We start from the raw sequence: 20332 nt of genomic DNA, 5'->3' as shown, positions 1-20332 counted from the left end.
GAGGCAAATCCATAGAGACAAAGTTAATTAGCAGTTGCCTTGGGGTGGAGGCAGGAAGACCTCTGGAAGGTGTGGGGAGAAATGCGAAATGACTGCTAACGGATTTTTTTTTTAAAGTGCTGAAATACTCTAAAATTGTGGTGTTGGTCGCACAACTGAGAATATAAGTTTAAAAACCACTGAACTACAGACTTTAAAGAACCGAATTGTATGGATTGTGAAAGACATCTTAATAAAGCTGTTATTTTTAAAAGACATATTCAAAACATCCTTTCATATAAGTGAAGTCACTCAGTCGTGTCTGACCCTTTGTGACCCCATGGACTATAGCCTATCAGGCTCCTCCATCCATGGGTTTTTCCAGGCAAAAATACTGGAGTGGGGTGCCATTTCCTTCTCCAGGAGATCTTTCCGACCCAGGAATTGAACCCGGGTCTTCCGCATTCTAGGCAGATGCTTTACCATCTGAGCCACCAGGGAAGATTTTCATACAAGACAATGAGGAAATTATTAAAGGCTACTATCAAAAGGAGTCCACTTTAGAAGATCCCCTAAATGGGACAATTTAAGATTCAACAATGATAACAATTGCAATTAATTGAAGCCTATCAAATTTATTAGGTTAATGAATTTGTGATATTTTAAAAATGCCTTCAAAGGGTAACAACCAGTTTATTATCTGCTGCTGCTGCTGCTGCTAAGTCGCTTCAGTCATGGCCAACTCTGTGCGAGCCCATAGACAGCAGCCTACCAGGCTCCTCCGTCCCTGGTACTCTCCAGGCAAAAATACTGGAGTGGGTTGCCATTTCCTTCTCCAATGCATGAAAGTGAAAGTGAAATCGCTCAGTTGTGTCCGACTCTTATCGACCCCGTGGACTGCAGCCTACCGGGCTCCCCCGTCCATGGGATTTTCCGGCAAGAGTACTGGAGTGGGTTGCCTCTGCCTTCTCCAGTTTATTATCTAAAAACTAATAAAGAGAAAGCGTCAGGAATTTACTCTGCTTTTCTGTATGAACTACACTGCCAGGTAACCAAATAGCAGATAGGGAGAAGCATGCCTTTATGAAAGGATTTCAATTAATAAGTGAAGAAGGAATGCTAGAAATACAGTACCACCATTTTGCAGCTCTCAAAGGATTAATGAACCTAAGCACTGAGATCTACAGCTGCTAACGTCTCAGAAAGAAAGACAATTTGACACTACCTGTTTCCTGATCAAAAAACACCATGTCCCCTATGGTCTTTTAAGACACAGGTCTGATCTGTCCCCTGACCCAGCTGCAAATTTTCAAGAAACACATGGGGTAAAGGACTCTGTTGAACTCACCATAAGTGAGCAGTGAGCAAAACTCAGACTAGGTGAAACTACAGATAACTACAAATAAATGTGAGGGAAAGAAAGGGCTGAAAGAGAACCTGTGGATAATAATAGGCTTTCAAAATGTGACAGTTTTTCCAACAGACAAGTTATACAGTCATGCCCAGAAGATGCGTATTTGGGTAATAATACTGTAAAGAAACACAAGGAAGTGATTACTGCAAAACTCAAGACAATGGTTATTATTGGAGTTGAGATGAGGATGGGGGCACATGGAAGGGCTGTGGCTAAGCTCCAGTTCTTGAATTGAGTGGTGATTACAGTGGTGTTTTGTCTTAATAATAACTCATTAAACTATATATTTGTTTTATGTGTTTTCCTATGTATATGTTTTATCTTGCGATGAAAATTGAAAAAAGGTAAAAACAACTGAGTAGTTATTGCAAGTTTATATTCCCTTTTCCTTGAAAAGAATTTTTCTTTCTCGTGTGTCATAAACTTGCTTGGTGAGTGCCAAGTCTGTGACCCTCAATAGAAAATCCTTTCCCAGGTGGGCACATTGATTGTTTTTCCCCTTTTAAAATATTTCTACAGGAGGAATTGAAAATAAACAACCTTATTTTCTCTTTGCTGTTGGATGAAGAAATAAGCTCCAGAGAAACATTCCTGAACAACTACCTTGCAAGGAAGCAGGAGGAGAGGGTAAATACAGTGTCTGATATCTGAGTATCAGCAGTCTCTGACCAATTGCTCCCACTTGACAAGAGTCCACACTCCTGCCTGGCCCCTTCTTTCTTTCTACATTCCTTCTCAAACATGTGTGTGTTCCTTGGCTCCCTGTCTGGGACTTTTAACCACTGACTGGCTATGGGACCTTGGACAAGACATAACCATTAAAGCTATTTTCAAGCTCTTGTCTAGGGTGTATTGTTCTTTGTGGGCCATTTGGCACTCTGTTTCACTAAATATGTAAGTAATGGGTTAGCTTATAGAATGAAAAGCTGTAATATTTTTTAAAATGCTAATAGATATGTTTCATGAAAGATACAATGAATACAAAATGCTTGTCACATAATTTTCAAAAGATGTCAGGTTTTATTAATAGTATTAATAAATGATATTTATGAATGAATGATTTAAAGTATCATATGACATTCACTTGTGTTTGCCAGACACGCAAAGGCAGGCTGGGGGATGAGAAAGCCATTTAATGAAAATAAGAAAGGGCTTCAGCTGTATCCTGATTAAGAGTTGTTGGCATGGGGAAGCCTGGGGCAAGTTAATTAGAACCTGGGCTACCTATGTGTTTGGTTTGGGAAGCAGATTTGGCTTTCCCTGGTTGGTCCTCAGTTGAAAGTGATGGCAAAAATTAGGAAAGCTGAAAGTTATTGACCAAGTTCTGACAGTTTAGGGGCCAATCACTGCAGAGGTTGTGGTTTCAATTCCTGGCTGGTTGCAGACTGTGAGTCAGTTCTATTTTTATATATGGCCTGGCCATCCTCCATTTACTAATATATATCCAGTCTCTCAGAACCCAGGCCCACATGACTCCCAAGCCTGTGCAATTTCATCACCCACACTGCTCTGCCAAGGGTGTAGTATGCTCCCTGGTCACTTACACACTCGTGTACAGAGCTGGCTACACTTTGAAACAGGTGATTGGATGTTTGTCCTTTCAAAGCCTCCAGTGGGTTTACTTTCTACTATGAATGTTATCTGTAATTGATACTTCAATTCACATTAATCTTGTACTAGGGAATTCCCTGGAGAAGGCAATGGCACCCCACTCCAGTACTCTTGCCTGAAAATCCCATGGACAGAGGAGCCTGGTGGGCTGTAGTCCATGGGGTTGCGAAGAGTCAGACACGACTGAACGGCTTCACTTTCACTTTTCACTTTCATGCATTGGAGAAGGAAATGGCATCCCACTCCAGTGTTCTTGGTTGGAGAATCCCAGGGACGGGGGAGCCTGGTGGGCTGCCGTCTATGGGGTCGCACAGAGTCGGACACAACTGAAGCGACTTAGCAGCAGCAGCAGCAGGGAATTCCTTGTTCTTTTTAGTATGCTCAATATTTGTATTTATCCTGAAACTCTCCAGTTCCAATCTTCTATTTCTGATGTTATTCTAGAACCAGACCACAGAGGCCATCCGGAAGTCTAGAGAAGACCTGGATACGTACAAGGAACACTATGACAACTTACTGGCGGAAGACAAAGTGAGAGCTGTTGCCTCAGTCACTTCCCAGTGTGATAGCATTGCTGCTGCCTGGATTTGGGGAAGATTAAAAGGGATACAATCTAATCTTCTCAAAGAATTTTCTCCTACTGTAATTCTCAGTTATGGGTAAACTCCATTCTATGCCATTGTGTATTTCTAAAAATCATTGTGTAAAATAAATGTTTGTAAACTTTCCTCTGGTTTAAACTTTCTCTTGCACAAAAAAAGAGAGAGCTCATCTAGACTTCAGAGCCTTTCAAACTTCAGGTTGCAATCCCCCTCAGCTGGTTATGAAATCAATTAAGTAGGCTATGACCAGCAGATTTATAAATGGAAAAGACTAGGATAGAAAAGCAAACAGAAGAATAGAATGGAATGTAACAAAATAGAGGTACCTTGTCTGTTTTATAAATATTATTTTGTGAAACTTCAGTTCTAAATAAAACCCTAGTGGCTCAGACAGTAAAGAATCTGCCTGCAATGCAGGAGACCTGGGTTCAAACCCTGGGTCAAGAAGATTTCCTAGAGAAGGGAACGGCAACCCACACCGGTATTCTTGCCTGGAGAATCCCAAGGACAGAGGAGCCTGGAAGGCTACAGCCTATAGGGCTGCAAAGAGTTGGACACTACTGAGTGACTAACACTTCACTTTCACTTCACTTCAGTTCTAAGTGGTTTCTAAGCCTTCTTATATGAAATAATATTTTTAGTTTACTGAGGTGCTTCTTCTTTAAGGTAAATCTTTGTGAAATCCTTGCACAGTGAGTGGTCACCCTTTAACAAGTCTATGTTATAAACCAAATATTCATGGATTTTTAAAAATCAAAGTGATACAATTAATATTTTAAAGAGTATTTTCACAGATAAAAGCCTTCTGAACAAAGTTGCAATCCTGGGAATGATATGTTTTTCTTTAGGTTCTGGATCGCAGCTTTAAAAAGGAATTTTCTGAAATTCCCAGTCATCAGGTGGATATACTCTACAAACTTTTTAAACGCCGACCAAGGTTTGTTTCTCCTTTGCTATCATGTTTCTGAGAAAAAAAAATTGTTATTAGATTTTAGCTTTTTCTCCAAATTATTTCATAATATTCAGTGTAACATCATTTACATGAAAATGTCCAAGTATTTTTATCTTAACTCAGTTTTTTAAAGATTATTATATCTTAACAGTACAATGAAGACTGATGACTTCATTATTTAGAAATTAAGTGTCTAGGTAATCATAGTGCTATTATAGGTTCTGTTTTATACATGAAAGTCGTTCCTGACGAGATATAGATAGCAGACAGATTTATAAACTGTTTTTCCCAAGATGTGTTCTAACATGTATGCATCCCTTGTGGTGTGAATTGGAATTACACATAAAAGGCTTCCAGGACAAAATAAGTTTAAGGAAATACAGGGTTGAAAAAGATATATAATTTTCTTTGCTGAAGAACATTTCAGAACTTTCTGTAGTCTTTGCATCCCACGTGAGAAATAGAGTAGGAAGTGTTTTCCAGACCCTTTCCTCAGAGCATCTCATGTGATTGTGTTCAAGACAAAGTTTGAAAAATGCCAGTATGAATGCCTGACAATAACCATTATCAACATAGTTCTGAAATATCTGATTTTGATACTTGAGAGTACCAAACAATTAATTTCACAAATTTCCAAATTTTTACCTATACAGATTTCCGTAATTTTTAATCAAACATAATGTAGGAATCACGGAGTTTGTCACAAAGGCTTATCTGTGTCTAAGATACAGACTGATTCTCTCACTTTTGACAGATTATATGCAACCTGAGAAATTCAGCCTAGAACAAACCTTGTATCTTGGTTTCCCTGTTTTTAAAGGAGTGAGTTATATATGCCTATGAAGAAAGAAGTGAGACCTATCGAAAGGCAGTAGTGGAAAAAGAATAAGCTGTATTGTCCAGCAGCATTAGCTTTAAATACTAACTCCACACCTTTCAGACCTGTGGCCTTGGTCAGTCACTTCTCTCAGAGACTCACTTCCTTCTAGAAAAGGAGGGTAACTATAGTAACTTCACAGCACATTGTGATGTGCCTTGAGGGTAAGTGCTGGCACAAGTCTCAGTACCCTTCTCTTCCCAGCTGCAGCCCGGCAAACAAAACCAGTCCATAATGTAGATAAAAAAGAGGCACTTCTTCAGGTGCACGCATAGCTGAACACATTCCAGGCTATTCACCTGCAACAAAGACATCAGTAGAGGACGTGTGGGCCAGAACCAGGGAACATCCGCACTTCTCTCAGGCATTTACTTGCCTGCTTAAAATGCCCAGAAGGGAGACATTTTCTTGTGCAGTTAACGCTTCCAGTGCTGATTGCAGTTGGGGGACATCTGTCGTCCACTTACGGTCATGTCTGAGGATCCCAAAGATGTCGAAAGGCCCCAGCAGGTGCTTTTCTCTTTGGAGTAATCCACCCACTAACCACAGGGAAGTGCCATGCAGTGTCACACCTCTGCTAAAGGTTATATTATTTAACAGTGATTGTTTTGTATGTGAAAATATGAAACGTTGATGGGCTTTTATTGATAATACCAGGATTCACAAACACAAAATACATGCAGAAACGACCAGTCTTGTGCCTTTTGGAGAGCGACCAGGATCTGGGAAATTGAATAAGGATGCCTTTGCCCAGTTAATGAAAGCCATGGATGACTTGGACAGTACTAATAATATGCCAGAAGGCTTGGACACCTCTGTCTGGGAACATTTCTGCATGACCAGAAGAGCAAAAGTGGAAAATGAACAGAAAGTATATAACATTTTATCATTCTATTGTATTTCATTTCACTTAGTATCCTAGTATCAAATATATAGTTTATGGTGGTCAGTCCTTCTAGAAAAGCTAATTATTTAGGTTTCCCATTAAGGTAGCAGTTAGTAATATTAATAATAATTATAAAGAAATAAAATATTAACCTTAGTCCGATTGAGGGCTAAGTACAGGCCTACTTGTAGACCCACTATCCAAAATGACGGCCATTAGCCACACATAGTTATTTTTTATGCGAAATAAATGTGGACAGTTCTAATTGAGACATGCTGTTATTGGAAAATATGGGCAGAGTTAGAAGATTTAGTATGAAAAAAAGAATGGAAAATGTCCCAATATTTTTTATATTCTTTACAGGTTGAAATGATAATGTTTTGGATATATTGTGTTAAATAAAAGAGTAAAGTTAATTTCACCTGTTTCATTTCACTTTTGTAATGTGGCTCCTACAAAATTTAAAATTATGTATGCAGCTGGCATTGATGGCTCACATGACGTTTCTCTAGGACAACACTGTTATAGACACAACTTCTGTCTGCTCTGGTCTTGAGTAGTGTTCATCTCTTTTTGCATAGACTAGAATTATATTTCACCAGAACCAACCAGAACAAACTTTATAGTTTTGCTAGAATGTTTTGTTAATGTAAAAAAACAGTAGCAATTTGAGAGTGTGTTTAATTGGGAAAAGACTCCTTCCTCTTGTTGCTTCTTGACCACACCCTGCCTCCACTCCCCCAGATTCCCTAAATTGGGTGCCACATGTGCGAGGCTGTCATATTTTTGTTGAAGTATCTATGACTGTAAAATTTTGTCTAAGATGATAAGATATAAGAAAAATCCTAGCTGCATGCCTCTTGTCTTTCAATGAGAAGCAATTGACACTTTTGGGGGATACTTTTCTAATTATTCATGGGATGTGCCATGTAAGTTTCAAGTTTCTTGTATTACATAATGGCAGGGATTTAAATTTTTACTAATTTATTAGAAAGTTGGACTTAAGTTTTGTAATAAAGTTAAAAGATGTATATTTCTCAAGTTCTTTAAAATTAGTTTGCTTTTATTTCTAAAGCTCCATATGTTCTGAGATGTTTGTGGTTTGATTTCTTCAGGTAAAGCAGAAAGCTGCTGGCTTAATAGAAATGGTGGCTTTCCTCCGGAGAAGAACTGAGGATGATGAGAAGGTGCAACATGAAATTGAAAAAGTGTTCCATGAGCTCATCCTGTAATTTGAACCTTTCATTCACGTTCATGTTTTCAAAATATAAGCTAGGGCTAAATTAACTTGTGTTATCATGGGGGGAGAGTGCTGACTCACGGGTTTACAGCTGGCACTGACTTTACCTATTCGTGCTTTATAGCTTCTCTTGGAGAAAGTGCATTTTGTTATGTAAGACCTTATTTCAGAATGAAATTTACTTTCATGCTCCCTGTTCTTACTGCAAACCATCAAGTTTGTTTTTTTTTTTTTACTTTTCAATGTTTTTCCTTTTTAGAATTTGAAGTATGATTTACTTATATTAGTTTCAGATGCACCAATAGTGATCTGATATTGCTATACGTTACTCAGTGATCTCCATGATAAGCCTCGTTAGCATTTGTCATCATACAAAATTCTGATAATATTATTGACTATATTTATATTCCCTATGGTATACCTTACATCCCTGTGACTTACTTAACAAACATGTAAGTTTGGGGAAAGGCTTTTATTTTAATCTCCTTCCACATAAAAATACAAAGAATATGTTTCTGCTAGTAAGTACTTTTAGGCTCAAGCCACACAAGCAAAACAGTGTGGAAATTTAGGCAGATATCCAAGAAATTTCCATCTGTATGCCTCATAAGCTAGTATTTTTCTTCAGGGGAGCTTGTTGCATTTTCCTGAGTGACTAAGATACTGTCTTCTGTCCTTACTTCACTTTTGGCCGTATTTATAGCCGCATTGATAAATACTTCTCTGATGTCTCCAAGTTCATCATTAAACATCATTTTCAGATCTAGGTGATAAGCAAGTATATGGATTACCTAAAAATAGATTTGATAAGTAGCATGCAGATTAAACATTGTTAATATAATATCAGAGATCAATACATGAAGTCAGAACAAATCTACCTAAAGAGATTTGTTATTTGGTAGTGTCTCTGATTTTTTCCACTTACGTTCAAAAGCATATTAATCTTTTCTTAATCATGAAGTAAAACTTTATGAATGTGTTTCTGTGCATACCATTCTGTAAATAGCCCAAGTGTAATTCCATATCCTCAAGAAAAGAAGTATCACAGAGATCTCTAGGACAGCTTGTCATTGGAAAAATATTTTCCACATTAATCTCCAGTGTGTTTCCTTTCAGCTTAAGGAAAATTAATTTTGAATTTTATATCATACATATTTTATTGAATGTATATATCAAATTATAGGTGAAATTTGGAATATGAATATGTCACAACTACTTATTTTGAAGTCTTTTTCAATTTAGATTACAGGAAGAGAAAGTGAAATTCCAGTTGAATTTGACGATCCAAATCCTCCTTAAACAAGGACAGGTAGAACTGGAGAATTTCCAGTTAATGCTGGATTATTCTGATGCAATCCTCATCAACAAGATCATAATTGAAGACTTGAATTCTGTGATTCGGGTAATTAGCATTTTTTAAAAAGAAAAAAACATGTCACCTGCTGTGCCAAATATTTTTCATGTTCCCCCATTTCTATGGGAAATCATTCAGTTGAGTCAGTAGGTGATTCCTACCCTGAAGAAGTTTACACCTGTGTCCAGGCCCCACATCTAGACATGGATATATTTTCTAAAAGCTTCCCAGATAATTTTAAGGTAAAAAGAAGTTCAAGACCATGGAGTTAAATGTTCATTCTACTATACCATCATTTTGTTAGAGTCAATTTCCTCACCTAATGATGTTTGATAAGCTTAGATAGTTAATTTCAGATCTTGCTTGTTTTTTAATATAAACATCTAATGTTAAAAATTTCCTTCTAAGCACTATTTTAGCTACACTCTACACATTTTGATAGTTTGTATTTTTATTTTCTTTCCATTTAAAATATTATCTAATTCCTCATGTAACTTTCTATTAGAAGTTACTATGGATTATTTAGAAGTATGTTATTTAATTTCCAAATATTTGGGAATTTGGGGCTATTTGGAAATTATGTGCTAATGTTGTTACATGTATTACTTGCTCGTAACCCATATTGCATTACTCTTGTTCCTTTAAGCAGTCAGTTGTCTTTTAGAGTGATTAAAAATAAAGAAAAAATGATTTTCTATTTCCCTTCAATTTCACCATTTCAAGAGATCTTTCTTTGTGTGGATTGAAGTTTCTGTTTTGTATTATATACCTTCTACTTAAAGAACTTTTAACTGAATTGTCTGCTAGTAATGAAATCTGTTTTCCTTTGTCTGAAATTGTCTTTGGTTCACCTCTATTACTGAAAGATATTTTACTGGTTTCCCTGGATTGACAGACTCTCTCTCTCTCTGTCTTTTCACTTTAAAGTTGTTCATCTTCTTCTGGCTTACAGAACTTCTGATAAGATGCCTACTGTATCTTTTTAATCTTTGTACCTCTTAATATAGTGTGTCTGCCTTTGAGATTTTCTCTTTATCTTTGATTTTCAGAAGTCTGAACATATGTCTAGGGGTGTGTGTGTGTGTGTGTATGATCCTTTTAATATATTCTTGACTTTGGCTTGCTAATATATTTTGTCCAGGATTCTTGCATCCATATTCATCAAGGATATCGACTTACAATTTTCTCTTATTGTGGTGTCTTTTTCTGGATTTGATAACAGGGAAATATTGCCCTCATAAAATGTTTGAATGTATTCCCTTCTTTTCAATTTTTTTCTTAAGTGTTTGAGAAGGATTTATGTAAGTTCTGGTATGTTCTATTTTCACTTACATTCATTTAAAAGTATTTTCTAATACTGCTTATGATTTCTTCTTTGACCCCATTGAATATTTAATAATATATGATTGAATCTCCACATATTTGCAAATATTCAGGTTTTCTTTCTGTTATTGATTTCTAGTTTCATTCCTTTGTAGTCAGATCAGACACTTTGTATGATTTTCATCTTTTAAAATGTATTTGGATTCATTTTATGGCTAAACATATGGTCTGTATTTGAGAATACAGAATAGTGTATATTCTGCTGGTACTGAGTGAGGCATTCTGTGTATGTCTCTTAGGTCTTGTTCAAATCCTTTATTTCCATATTGATCTTCTATATACTTAAAAACCATGAAATAAACAGTTCCATGGAAGAGGGAACCATGCACTATATCAATTACTTGACAAGAGCATGGTTCTCAACACTCGGAGTGTTGGTTCAGGAGCTCAAATGGCGATGGCTGAAGAAATAATATGAAGTGAGGAAGTTGAGACCAGGACTATTAATAAATCTTATGAAAAAATTGAAAGGAAAGCAGAGAGGAGATGTAGTAGTTTGACAGAAGTGTTTCTCAACCTCAGCACTATTGACTTTTGAGCTGGATGGTTATTTGCTGGAGAGAGCTCATGTGCTGTGTATTGTGTGGAGTTTAGAAGCACCCCTGGCCTCCACCTACTAGATGCTCGTAGCAATGCCTCCCCTTCCAGTTGTGTCAGCCAACATGCCTCCCAATGTAGTTGAATGTCCGCTGGTGGGGCAATGTTTTGCCCATTTGAGAGATACTGCTGCAGAGAAATGTTTGACCTTAAGATTTGGGATCTGGTGTTGACAAGATCAAGGGTATGTTCATGGGATCTGGGTGGCTGAGCAAACAGAGAAAATATCATTGAAAGTGAGAAATTCGAGGAATTGAGGCCAAGCAGTGATCAAAAGATAAAAATAATTTTTAAAAAGAGTAGTAGTCTTTTTAAAGACTGCTGCTGCTGCTGCTAAGTCGCTTCAGTCGTGTCCGACTCTGTGCGACCCCACAGACGGCAGCCCAACAGGCTCCCCCGTCCCTGGGATTCTCCAGGCAAGAACACTGGAGGGGGTTGCCATTTCCTTCTCCAATGCATGAAAATGAAAAGTGAAAGTGAAGTCACTCAGTCCTGTCTAACTCTTAGCGACCCCATGGACTGTAGCCTACCAGGATCCTCCGTCCATGGGATTCTCCAGGTAAGAATACTGGAGTGGGTTGCCATTTCCTTCTCCATACTACTTTTTACAAAGAGAAGTAGTCCATAGTCTAATGATCTTGAAAAAGCTAAGTTCTCTAAGGAGAAGAGAGGAAAAATATAAAATGTTAACTGATGAAACTCACATGCAAATTTATTTTAGAATCTTAGTAGTTTCACTGTTAGCAATCTGGGGGAACATGAAAATATGAAAATATTACTGAACTTCATGTAGTCCATTTGAAGTGAAGTATAGAACATCCACATGATTAAATATTATATTTAACCTATTCAATTCTCTTATTTTCTCACTAGTTACCAACCAGATACTGTTGTGCCTAGTGCATTAAACTACAGTCCTTTATCTTTAGTGTCAAGAAGCAGGGGAGAATAGGGGTACAAACATGTACAGATTGATGATGGCAGAAGGAATTCCTGCCTAATCATTGACATAAAAGTAAACTGGCTATGCCAAATTATCTTATAATCGTTTCTGTTTAGTAACTATTTTGCTTTATATAATGATCAGATTGTGCCCGTGAAGTAATTTTTAATGTCTGCTACATTTTTAAAAGAAGATAGAATTATCTCTGCATTCCAAGTGTTTTCTAAGAAAAGCATTCAGCTTCAACTATTCTGAATGCAGAATGTTAATACGAATGCCAGTTGTGTGTGTGATTTTTTTTTTAAGACTCAAGGACAAAAGAAAGTTGCTAGCATGATGGAAAGTAAAGAAGTCCATAAAGGAATATTTCAGATTGAGTGGGAACATAAGAAGATGGAGATGGAAATGGAAGATCTAAATCAGAAGGCTTGGGATATTCAGATGCTGTTTTTTTCAAGAGATCGTCAAAAGGTAAGTTCTCCCTGTGCCCCACTATATAATTTTAATTTCAGTCATTAAAGTATTCACTCATTCAACCAATATTTAATAAGATGCTCTGTGATGTCAAGCATGTCCTATGCATAGTATTTCATAATGTGACTCTGGATTCTGTCTGTTTCTTCCGTAGTTTACATTTGCTGCCTCTGGTTCTTTGTGACCCAGTCAGTAGTATAGTTCTATCTTGCAGTTCACCAGGAATTTCCTAAATGTCAAATCTAGTGATCCCTTTCCCAGTCATCACCATCCCTGTAGTATTTGACATTGACCATCTTCATTCCCTCTCTTTTTTTTTTTTTCTTTCTGGCCAGGAGCATGTGAGATCTTAATTCCCCAACCAGGGATCATATGTACATTTCCCCACAAACTCCCTCGCACCCCACAGTGGAAGCAGAGTTTTAACCACTGGACTTCCTGGGAGGTCCATCTTCATTTTTAATATTGCCTGTTGTTTTGGCTTTGATCATCCCTCCTTTCTCCTGTATTTCTTCCAACATGTCAAATCACTCTGCCTCTTTTCCTGATTTCTCTTTTGTTTCTACCTCTTAAGTATAGTGATTAAGATTCTGCCCTCAGCTCTGTTTCTTTCCGCGTCCTCTCCTTTGATGACTTCTCTTTTTCTAACTTCCATGATCACTCCTAAGACTCATCCAAGCTTTCTGGATTCCAATTCAATTCCAGTCTCACTTCTCTGAACCTGACCTTTCTCAAGCATTATTTCTGTGTGATCTCCCAACAGCACCTCTTCTTATTTTGCTTATTTCTGTTCTTTCAGCCATTCACTTGGGGTTAAAGTTGCTGTCCTCTGATTCCTCTGCTTCCCTTGTCTTCCAAGCCTTGCCTAGTGTATCCATTTATTCCCTCATTCTTTGGGCCCCTAGCCTTTACCTTGCTTCAGTTCTTCCTTTTCAATGGTTTCTAGTACTTTATAACAATCTTCTAACAAGTCTCTTGACTTTGGGTTTTTCTCTATCTCATCTATAGATTCACATTCCTATTCAGCTCTAACATTCCTACTCTGCTCTATTTTAAACTTCCTCTTCTTACCTGGCCAATGAATTTTCAAGTTCTTAAGTGGTGTTGAGTGTCCTTCAATCTTTCTCAAATTCATTTCCCCTGTTAGTCTTTTACACACCAGTATTTTCAAACCAAACTGATTATATTTTCTAGGATTCTACCTCTGTGCCTTTGCAATACTGGTTCTTCTACCTGGAATATTTTTCCTCAATTTTTTTCACATCCCGAATCTACTTTTGAAGGTCTGGTTTAAATGCCACCTAATCCATAAAGCCTTTTGATTTCCCAAGCTCAGAGAAATCATAGCCCATCTCAAACCACCTTTTAATTTGCATGTCACTTATGTATCTTCTGGCAGTGTATCATATTACTTATTCTCTTCTTCTTGATGTCTAGGTCATGTTATCTATCTTTGTTATCTCCCTCAGTATCTTTAACTATTAGTAGGATATTGTTAATATGGAACTCATGAGACACTGTCAAATAAAACACAGTAAATATCTGGTGAGTTGAATAAATGAATGAATGAGAAAATAAACTAGGCATTGGTAGTTATTAGTATATAGGTGAATGCATCAGTAACTGAACATAAGTAAAGATTATGGCACAAAGTCAAGTCAATCCTCACTTGGATAGATATTTTTTATGAGAAACAGAACTTCCAAAACTAAGATAATCTTTATAAAATTATCTCTTGGAAGAAATAGAGAAAAATATACTTACTTTGTGGTTTCTTTTTTTCCTCTCAAAGTACCTAAATGAACCAAACTATGAGACTCTGATTGCCATTCAGATTGGAATAATGGAGCAGACTATTGCTGTTTTAGATAAGGTAGGAATCAAAGATATTGATCATTATATTTCCAGTATTTGTGAATGATATGAACAAAGTAATAGTTTTCAAACCATGAATCCAAATAGAACCTATAAAAACTTGGTCTTTTATAATGATATTCAGGATGTAATTCAGTTCGGTTGCTCATTCATGTCCGACTCTTTGCAACCCCATGGACTGCAGCACGCCAGGCCTCACTATCCATCACCAACTCCCAGAGTTTACTCCAACTCATGTCCATTGAGTCGGTGATGCCATCTAACCATCTCTTCCTCTGTCCTCCCCTTCTCCTCCTGCCTTCAAACTTTCCCAGCATCGGGGTCTTTTCAAATGAGTCAGTTCTTTGTATCAGGTGGCCAAAGTATTGGAGTTTCAGCTTCAACATTGGTTCTTCCAGTGAACATTCAGGACTGATTTCCTTTAGGATGGATGTAATTAGAGGTCCCTAAATAGTGTCTTTGCAACCATAACCATTGTGATAGCCTGAAGGACTTTAAAAAATATTTTAATTTTATATTGGAGTATTGTTGATGAATAATGGTGTTAGTTTCAGGTGTACAGCAAAGTGATTCAGTTATACATATACATGTATCCATTCTTTTTCAAGTTCTTTTCCCATTTAGGTTATTACAGAATACTAAGCGAAGTTTCTTGTGCTATACAGTAGGTCCTTGTTGGTTATCCTCTTGCTTTCCTTGGTGGCTCAGATGGTAAAGAGTCTGCCTGCAATGCAGAAGACCTGGGTTCAATCCCTGGGTTGGGAAGATCCCCTGGAGAAGGAAATGGCAACCCACTCCATTATTCTAGTCTGGAAAATTCCATGGACGAAGGAGCCTGGCAGGCTACAGTCCATGGGGTCACAAAGAGTTGGACACAACTGAGCGACTTCACTTGTTGGTTATCTATTTTAAATATAGAACTGTGTATATCTCAATCCCAACCTTCCATTCTGTTTTTCCCCCCACCCTTCCCCAGCTCTGTAACCATAAGTTTGTCCTCTAAATCTGTATGTTTCTGTTTTGTAAATAAGTCTATTTGTATCATTTTCTTTAGATTCCAGGTGTAAACAAGATCATATGATATGTCTTTGTCTGACTTACTTCACTTAGTATGATAATCTTCAGGTCTGTTCATATTGCTGCAAATGTCATTATTTCATTCTTTTTAATGACTGAGTAATATTCCATTATATATATGTACCACATCTTCATCCATTCATCTGTTAATGGACATTTAGGTTGTGAAGCACTTCAACATCCTTTGGGGCTACTGGAGTGTAGGTCAATTTCCTGTTTCACATTCGGTTATGATTTTATGTAGTAGAAGTGTTGATAGTTTTTCCTAGCCATTGTAAAGGTTTTGTTTTACCCTAACTGCCTGAGCACTCAGTTTTGAGTGTTTAACATATATAAGATGGAAACAAAGTATTCTCCAGGCTGTGTTCTTAAAATCTCTCATTTCTAAGAATATATAAAGTTTCTTCTAAAATGTGTATTAACAGACCATTCTATCTTTCAACAAATAATTTAAGTACCTACTGTGTGTAGGCATTATGCTAAGCACTAGGGGTATGGTGGTAAGATATCTTAATGATGACAATGTATTTAAATTTTAAGAATAATATCTTTATAAAATATTTTCTTTCAAAATTATTTTTGTGGGATGTCCTGGGAACAAAAATTTCAGACCCACAAAAAAAATGTGGAGAACTGCAAAAAGCTGCTTAAAAAACTGAGAAGGTACAGCAATCAAAAAGATATAGCAAATTATACCCTAAGTTGCAATTTACGAGAAGAGCTGGTGGCTGTCTCAGAGAGAAAAGACATCTGTAATGCAATGGGTAAGATTTTTTTTCTTTAATTAACTGTCAGTTTGTTTAAAAGTAATCAGAATTCCTAAAATCTGTACAGTGGTTATAAAACTACCAGTATTTGTTCCATATGTTTAACTATTTCAGAGTGCTGTTTCTGTATTTTAAACTATAGATAATAATTCAACTAATTCCTTCTTCATTTTGGGGATAGGGTCTAAACTGACCTGTGAAAAGATTGCCAAAGAACGATACGAAAACATGATGAGACAACAAAAGTTAACAAAAATTTCAAAACAACAAGCTGATCAGATTTCAATACTACAGGCTGAAGTTGAAAGATTAAGAATGAAAACATTTCCTGCTCTTGTTCAAATGTAAAAATACTGTGGAAAATGTAAGATCAAATCAATCATTTTAAAAATAATTTCATTTGGTTAAAATGATTTCTCTTATATCAGAAAATTTAAGTAGAATCTTCTCTTAGTGTCATATTTTTGATAGCAAATTGTTTGATTTTAGTCTTAATCATTATAAAAATGTTTGTCCTGCATGAATAAATGTCTAAAATAACATGAATTATTTTTATTCAAGAATGAATAAGATTTTATCTCAGAATATTCAAGATCTATTTTATTCTTAATTAAAAATATTTTCACAGTAGTAGTATAGACAGTCTTAAAGACAAAAAATTATTCTTAGCCACTACTGCCATTTCTAATTTTATAGAATTACCAGAAACATTATGAGATTATGATTTTTATCTTTTATATTTTTCTGTATTTCCCATTTTCTTCTGTAAGCATTTCTCTATAATTGGGAAAAAAATCATAGAATGTTAAAGATTATTCCCTCTGCTATCAATGTGAACAAAGTGGTTTACTTTTACCAAGCCCTAAATCATTTGTAAATTACAAGATATTTTCTACGTAAGCATTCTAGACATAATCATCTTTATCTCATATTTATTACAACAGAACTTAACTTTGTGTCCCACCCAACAGTTTAGTAAACAGAAAAAACACGTTTTCTCATTTTGTGATATTGTGATTTATAAGAAATATATATTTGGTCTTCGACCCCATTCCTGGCACAGAGATCCTAACACACTTGGAATTTCCTAAGTGATGAGAGAGGTACAGGTGTCTTGTTAATGAGGTGACTTTTGGACTGCACGTAAGGATGGGGGCTGGTTGCCCGAACCAGCGCTGTGTCCCAACCTCCAATCCACCTACCCACCCTCCCACCCACCTCCAGGGAAGGGAAAGGAACTGGAAATTGAATTGATCACCAACGACCAGTCATTTAATCGATCATGCCTATGTAATGGAGGTCTCCATAAAATCCTACAAGGACAGGGTTTGGAGAGAGTGCTGAGAGCAAGTAAGCTCTGAGTCTTTTCCCATACCTTGCCTTATGCATTTCTTCCATCTGGAGGTTCCTGAGTCAGATCCTTTTATATGGTAATTTGGTAAATGTTTCTCTGAGTTTTGTGAGCCATTCTAGCAAATTAGTTGAGCCCAAGGAAGGAGTCTCAGGAACCTATTTATTGCCAGTGGGTCAGAAGCAGAGTTGACAATCTGGGCTTTCAGTTGACATCTAAAGTGGAGGGCAGTCTTATGGGACTGAGACCTTATCTTGTGGAATCCAATGCTATCTCCAGATGTGTCAGAATTGAGTTGAACTATATTATAGGACATCCACATGGTGTTTGAGAATTGTTTGGTGTGGAGAAACACAGCCACAAGCGAAGGAATTTGGTGATAGGAATTCTTATATTTCCATGAAATAGTTTCTCACTTTATTCATGTAGATGATGATAAGTAATGAGATTAACTGTTCAGAAAACTGCTTTGCCTTTCCATAGCCTATGGACTGACTGCATTCCAAGGTGATAATCAGCGGGATCATTGACCAAAATCTCCAAATGGTATCAATGTCTCATTGTTCTGCAATTCGTAAATTGTTAAGTTTAATCTGCAGTACCATATCCAGTGTACACTGGTGTAGGTAAAGCCAAGAGAGCAATTATAAAATATTATATTTAGAAAAAAAATTGTTTAGAAGTTTTAAAAACTGCCAGGATATACCATAATTGATCACCTGTTCAGTGATCACCTGTTTAGTGGCAATAGTAAGAAAAATAAGAGTCAGCATCATTTTGACAGCTCCCCTTCTTAGCCCTAGAATGAGTCCTAGTCAGTTTGGCTGATTAAGCATGGTAGTGTCCATTAGTAACATTTCCATGTCACCTAAATTAACTGTTGGAGCCTCCATTTGCTACTAGTCAAGGCCACAAATATCACTGCACAGTGCTCTGTGGATTGCTGGGTCTTAAACAACCTGTGTGGTTTCTGTTTCTTAATGTCCACCCTGAGTGATCTTGCAATGCTCCTTGCTTAAATGCCTCATCTTTGTGGCATAGATAGAATGGAAATTAACAAGAGTCTCTTGCCCCCAAGATGAATTCTAGTAGCATAGCAGCACTTTCAACAGGAGGCATCTTCTGGTTTGAGGGTGTTGGTAGGTGCTTTGGAAAGTCACATGGGTCATGCAACCCAATCCCCTCTTGATTCTTCTTAGCTTCTGCTGAACTAACAGCAGTTATATTCATATTTTTATAGACCTTTAAAATATTATCTATTTTATCAAGTAGTAATATAATTGGGTCAAACATAACATGGTTTTGAGGATAGGACTTAAGAGTATGAGCTCTGTTGCTGGGTTGCTTGGGATAACCACTTGATCTTAAAATTTCCTTGTCTTTAAAACTGGAGTGTTTGGTAATTATAATACTCAAATGAGTTAACATATTTTTAGAAATATGGTCAAAGCAAGTGCTAAGTGTTAGTTTTCATCTTAATGGATAAAAATAGTTCTTATTCACTAGTTCTTTAAAAATATATATCCTATTCAATGGAGGTGAAATTAACAAATTATTTAAAAGGGGACTGCTTCAAGGGCATCCCTAGGCCCCAAACTCTCCCATTATCCCCATCCATACTCCATGATCTCCCTTCACTTGTAGAAATGCCCACTGAGCTGCTGGAGCCCTCAGCCAATGCCTTAGAAATCCCCCTTACTGTACCCCCACCTCCTCCCCAACTCTCCCAAACCAGAGTCTCACTGATGCTGTACTTCTTCCAAGTGGACATCTGAGGGTGACTCCAGATGTGCTAATCAGCAGTGGGGCAGCTGCAGTCAAATGCCAGCACCATCACCAGGGAAGCCACTTCCCCAGCCCCACTTAGGACTTCAGGCTGAGCAGTAAGAAGCAGTGGAGGCTGGTCAACATAGCTTCCCAGGGATGCCCATCTGGGAAAACTAGAGCCAGGGAAGGCCCATGTGAGGACTGGGCCAGTCCTCTTGGATTCACAGAAGCCGGTGACAATGGCAATGTCTAGAAGGTAAGAATTGGGGGAGGGGAGGGTGAGTTACATGGGCACTAACAGAATGCATACAAGAACAGAGTCCTGATATGCCAACATCAATAGTTTGTTGGCTCATGGGGAAGGACTGGATTGAAAAAAAGGAGCACTTGGGAGTGGAGGGGGAAGCTTAGGGTAATAGCTATTTACCAAGTAGTAGGGAAGTACTTTTTTTTTTAAGAGTTTTTTTTTTTTTTGGTTGGGTGTAGAGGGAAACTAAAACAAAAAAACCCAAGCAAAGCTGTGTTAGCCCTTAAAACGGCCCAAAAACCCCAGAAAGTCCTCAGGAAGACTGAACCAAGAAACCACTGACTCACAGAGTTCTCTCTCTGCCTTTCCCTCTAAGGGCACACTTAAACACACAAGCTTTTCTGCTTCCAAGTTCACATACAACCACTCCAGTCACAAAGAGACAGGCTTTCTTTTCTTTATAGTTTCAGATTCTCAAGGACTGGGCCAGATTGGGTCATATGTCTGTCTATAGCCAGGATAACAGACTAGGTACCGGCGGGTTTCTGGCTGAGTCACTGTTAATGGAGTAAAAGTGAAAGTCACTCAGTAGTGCCTGACTCTTTGCCACCCCATGGACTATACAGTCCCTGGAATTCTCTAGGCCAGAATACTGGAGTGGGTAGCCATTCCCTTCTCCAGGGGATCTTCCCAACCCAGGGATGGAACCCAGGTCTCCAGCATTGCAGGCAGATTCTTTACCAGCTGGGCCACCAGGGAAGCCTATTAATGGAATAGATATGCTAACTTTAACCTTTTTCACAGGTATGATTGTAAAGGCAGATGAATATAAAAGACGCTGTATACCATGCCTTGAAGTGGGAAAATGAGCATATGTGGTTTTATAAAAAATAGATGACCATTTCACTAAATGAGATACAGAATACAAGTGACAAA

General features: G+C 37.4%; 1 protein-coding gene across 7 annotated transcripts in view; it reads left to right on the top strand.

Annotated features, from left to right (window-relative positions):
- Positions 1 to 17028, top strand: part of CFAP43 (cilia and flagella associated protein 43) — a 100102-nt gene extending 83074 nt beyond the window's left edge. For 6 of the 7 annotated variants that reach the window (XM_061403366.1, XM_061403367.1, XM_061403365.1 and 3 more), the window contains 10 exons: positions 1913 to 2020; positions 3449 to 3535; positions 4455 to 4543; positions 6093 to 6306; positions 7437 to 7549; positions 8804 to 8963; positions 12145 to 12309; positions 14105 to 14185; positions 15875 to 16028; positions 16213 to 17028. In XM_061403366.1, coding sequence (XP_061259350.1) covers positions 1913 to 2020; positions 3449 to 3535; positions 4455 to 4543; positions 6093 to 6306; positions 7437 to 7549; positions 8804 to 8963; positions 12145 to 12309; positions 14105 to 14185; positions 15875 to 16028; positions 16213 to 16379 — 1338 coding nt within the window. In that variant the 3' untranslated portion in view covers positions 16380 to 17028. Of the gene's footprint in view, positions 1 to 1912; positions 2021 to 3448; positions 3536 to 4454; positions 4544 to 6092; positions 6307 to 7436; positions 7550 to 8803; positions 8964 to 12144; positions 12310 to 14104; positions 14186 to 15874; positions 16029 to 16212 lie in introns of those variants that run through there. The other variant, XM_061403369.1, reaches the window with a different exon arrangement.
- Positions 17029 to 20332: the final 3304 nt, after the last annotated feature.

Source organism: Bos javanicus, chromosome 26, assembly GCF_032452875.1.
Source record: "Bos javanicus breed banteng chromosome 26, ARS-OSU_banteng_1.0, whole genome shotgun sequence".
NCBI classification, from domain to species: Eukaryota; Metazoa; Chordata; class Mammalia; order Artiodactyla; family Bovidae; genus Bos; species Bos javanicus.
Note: the sequence above shows the minus strand (reverse complement) of the source record. Positions and strands in the feature narration are given on the sequence as shown.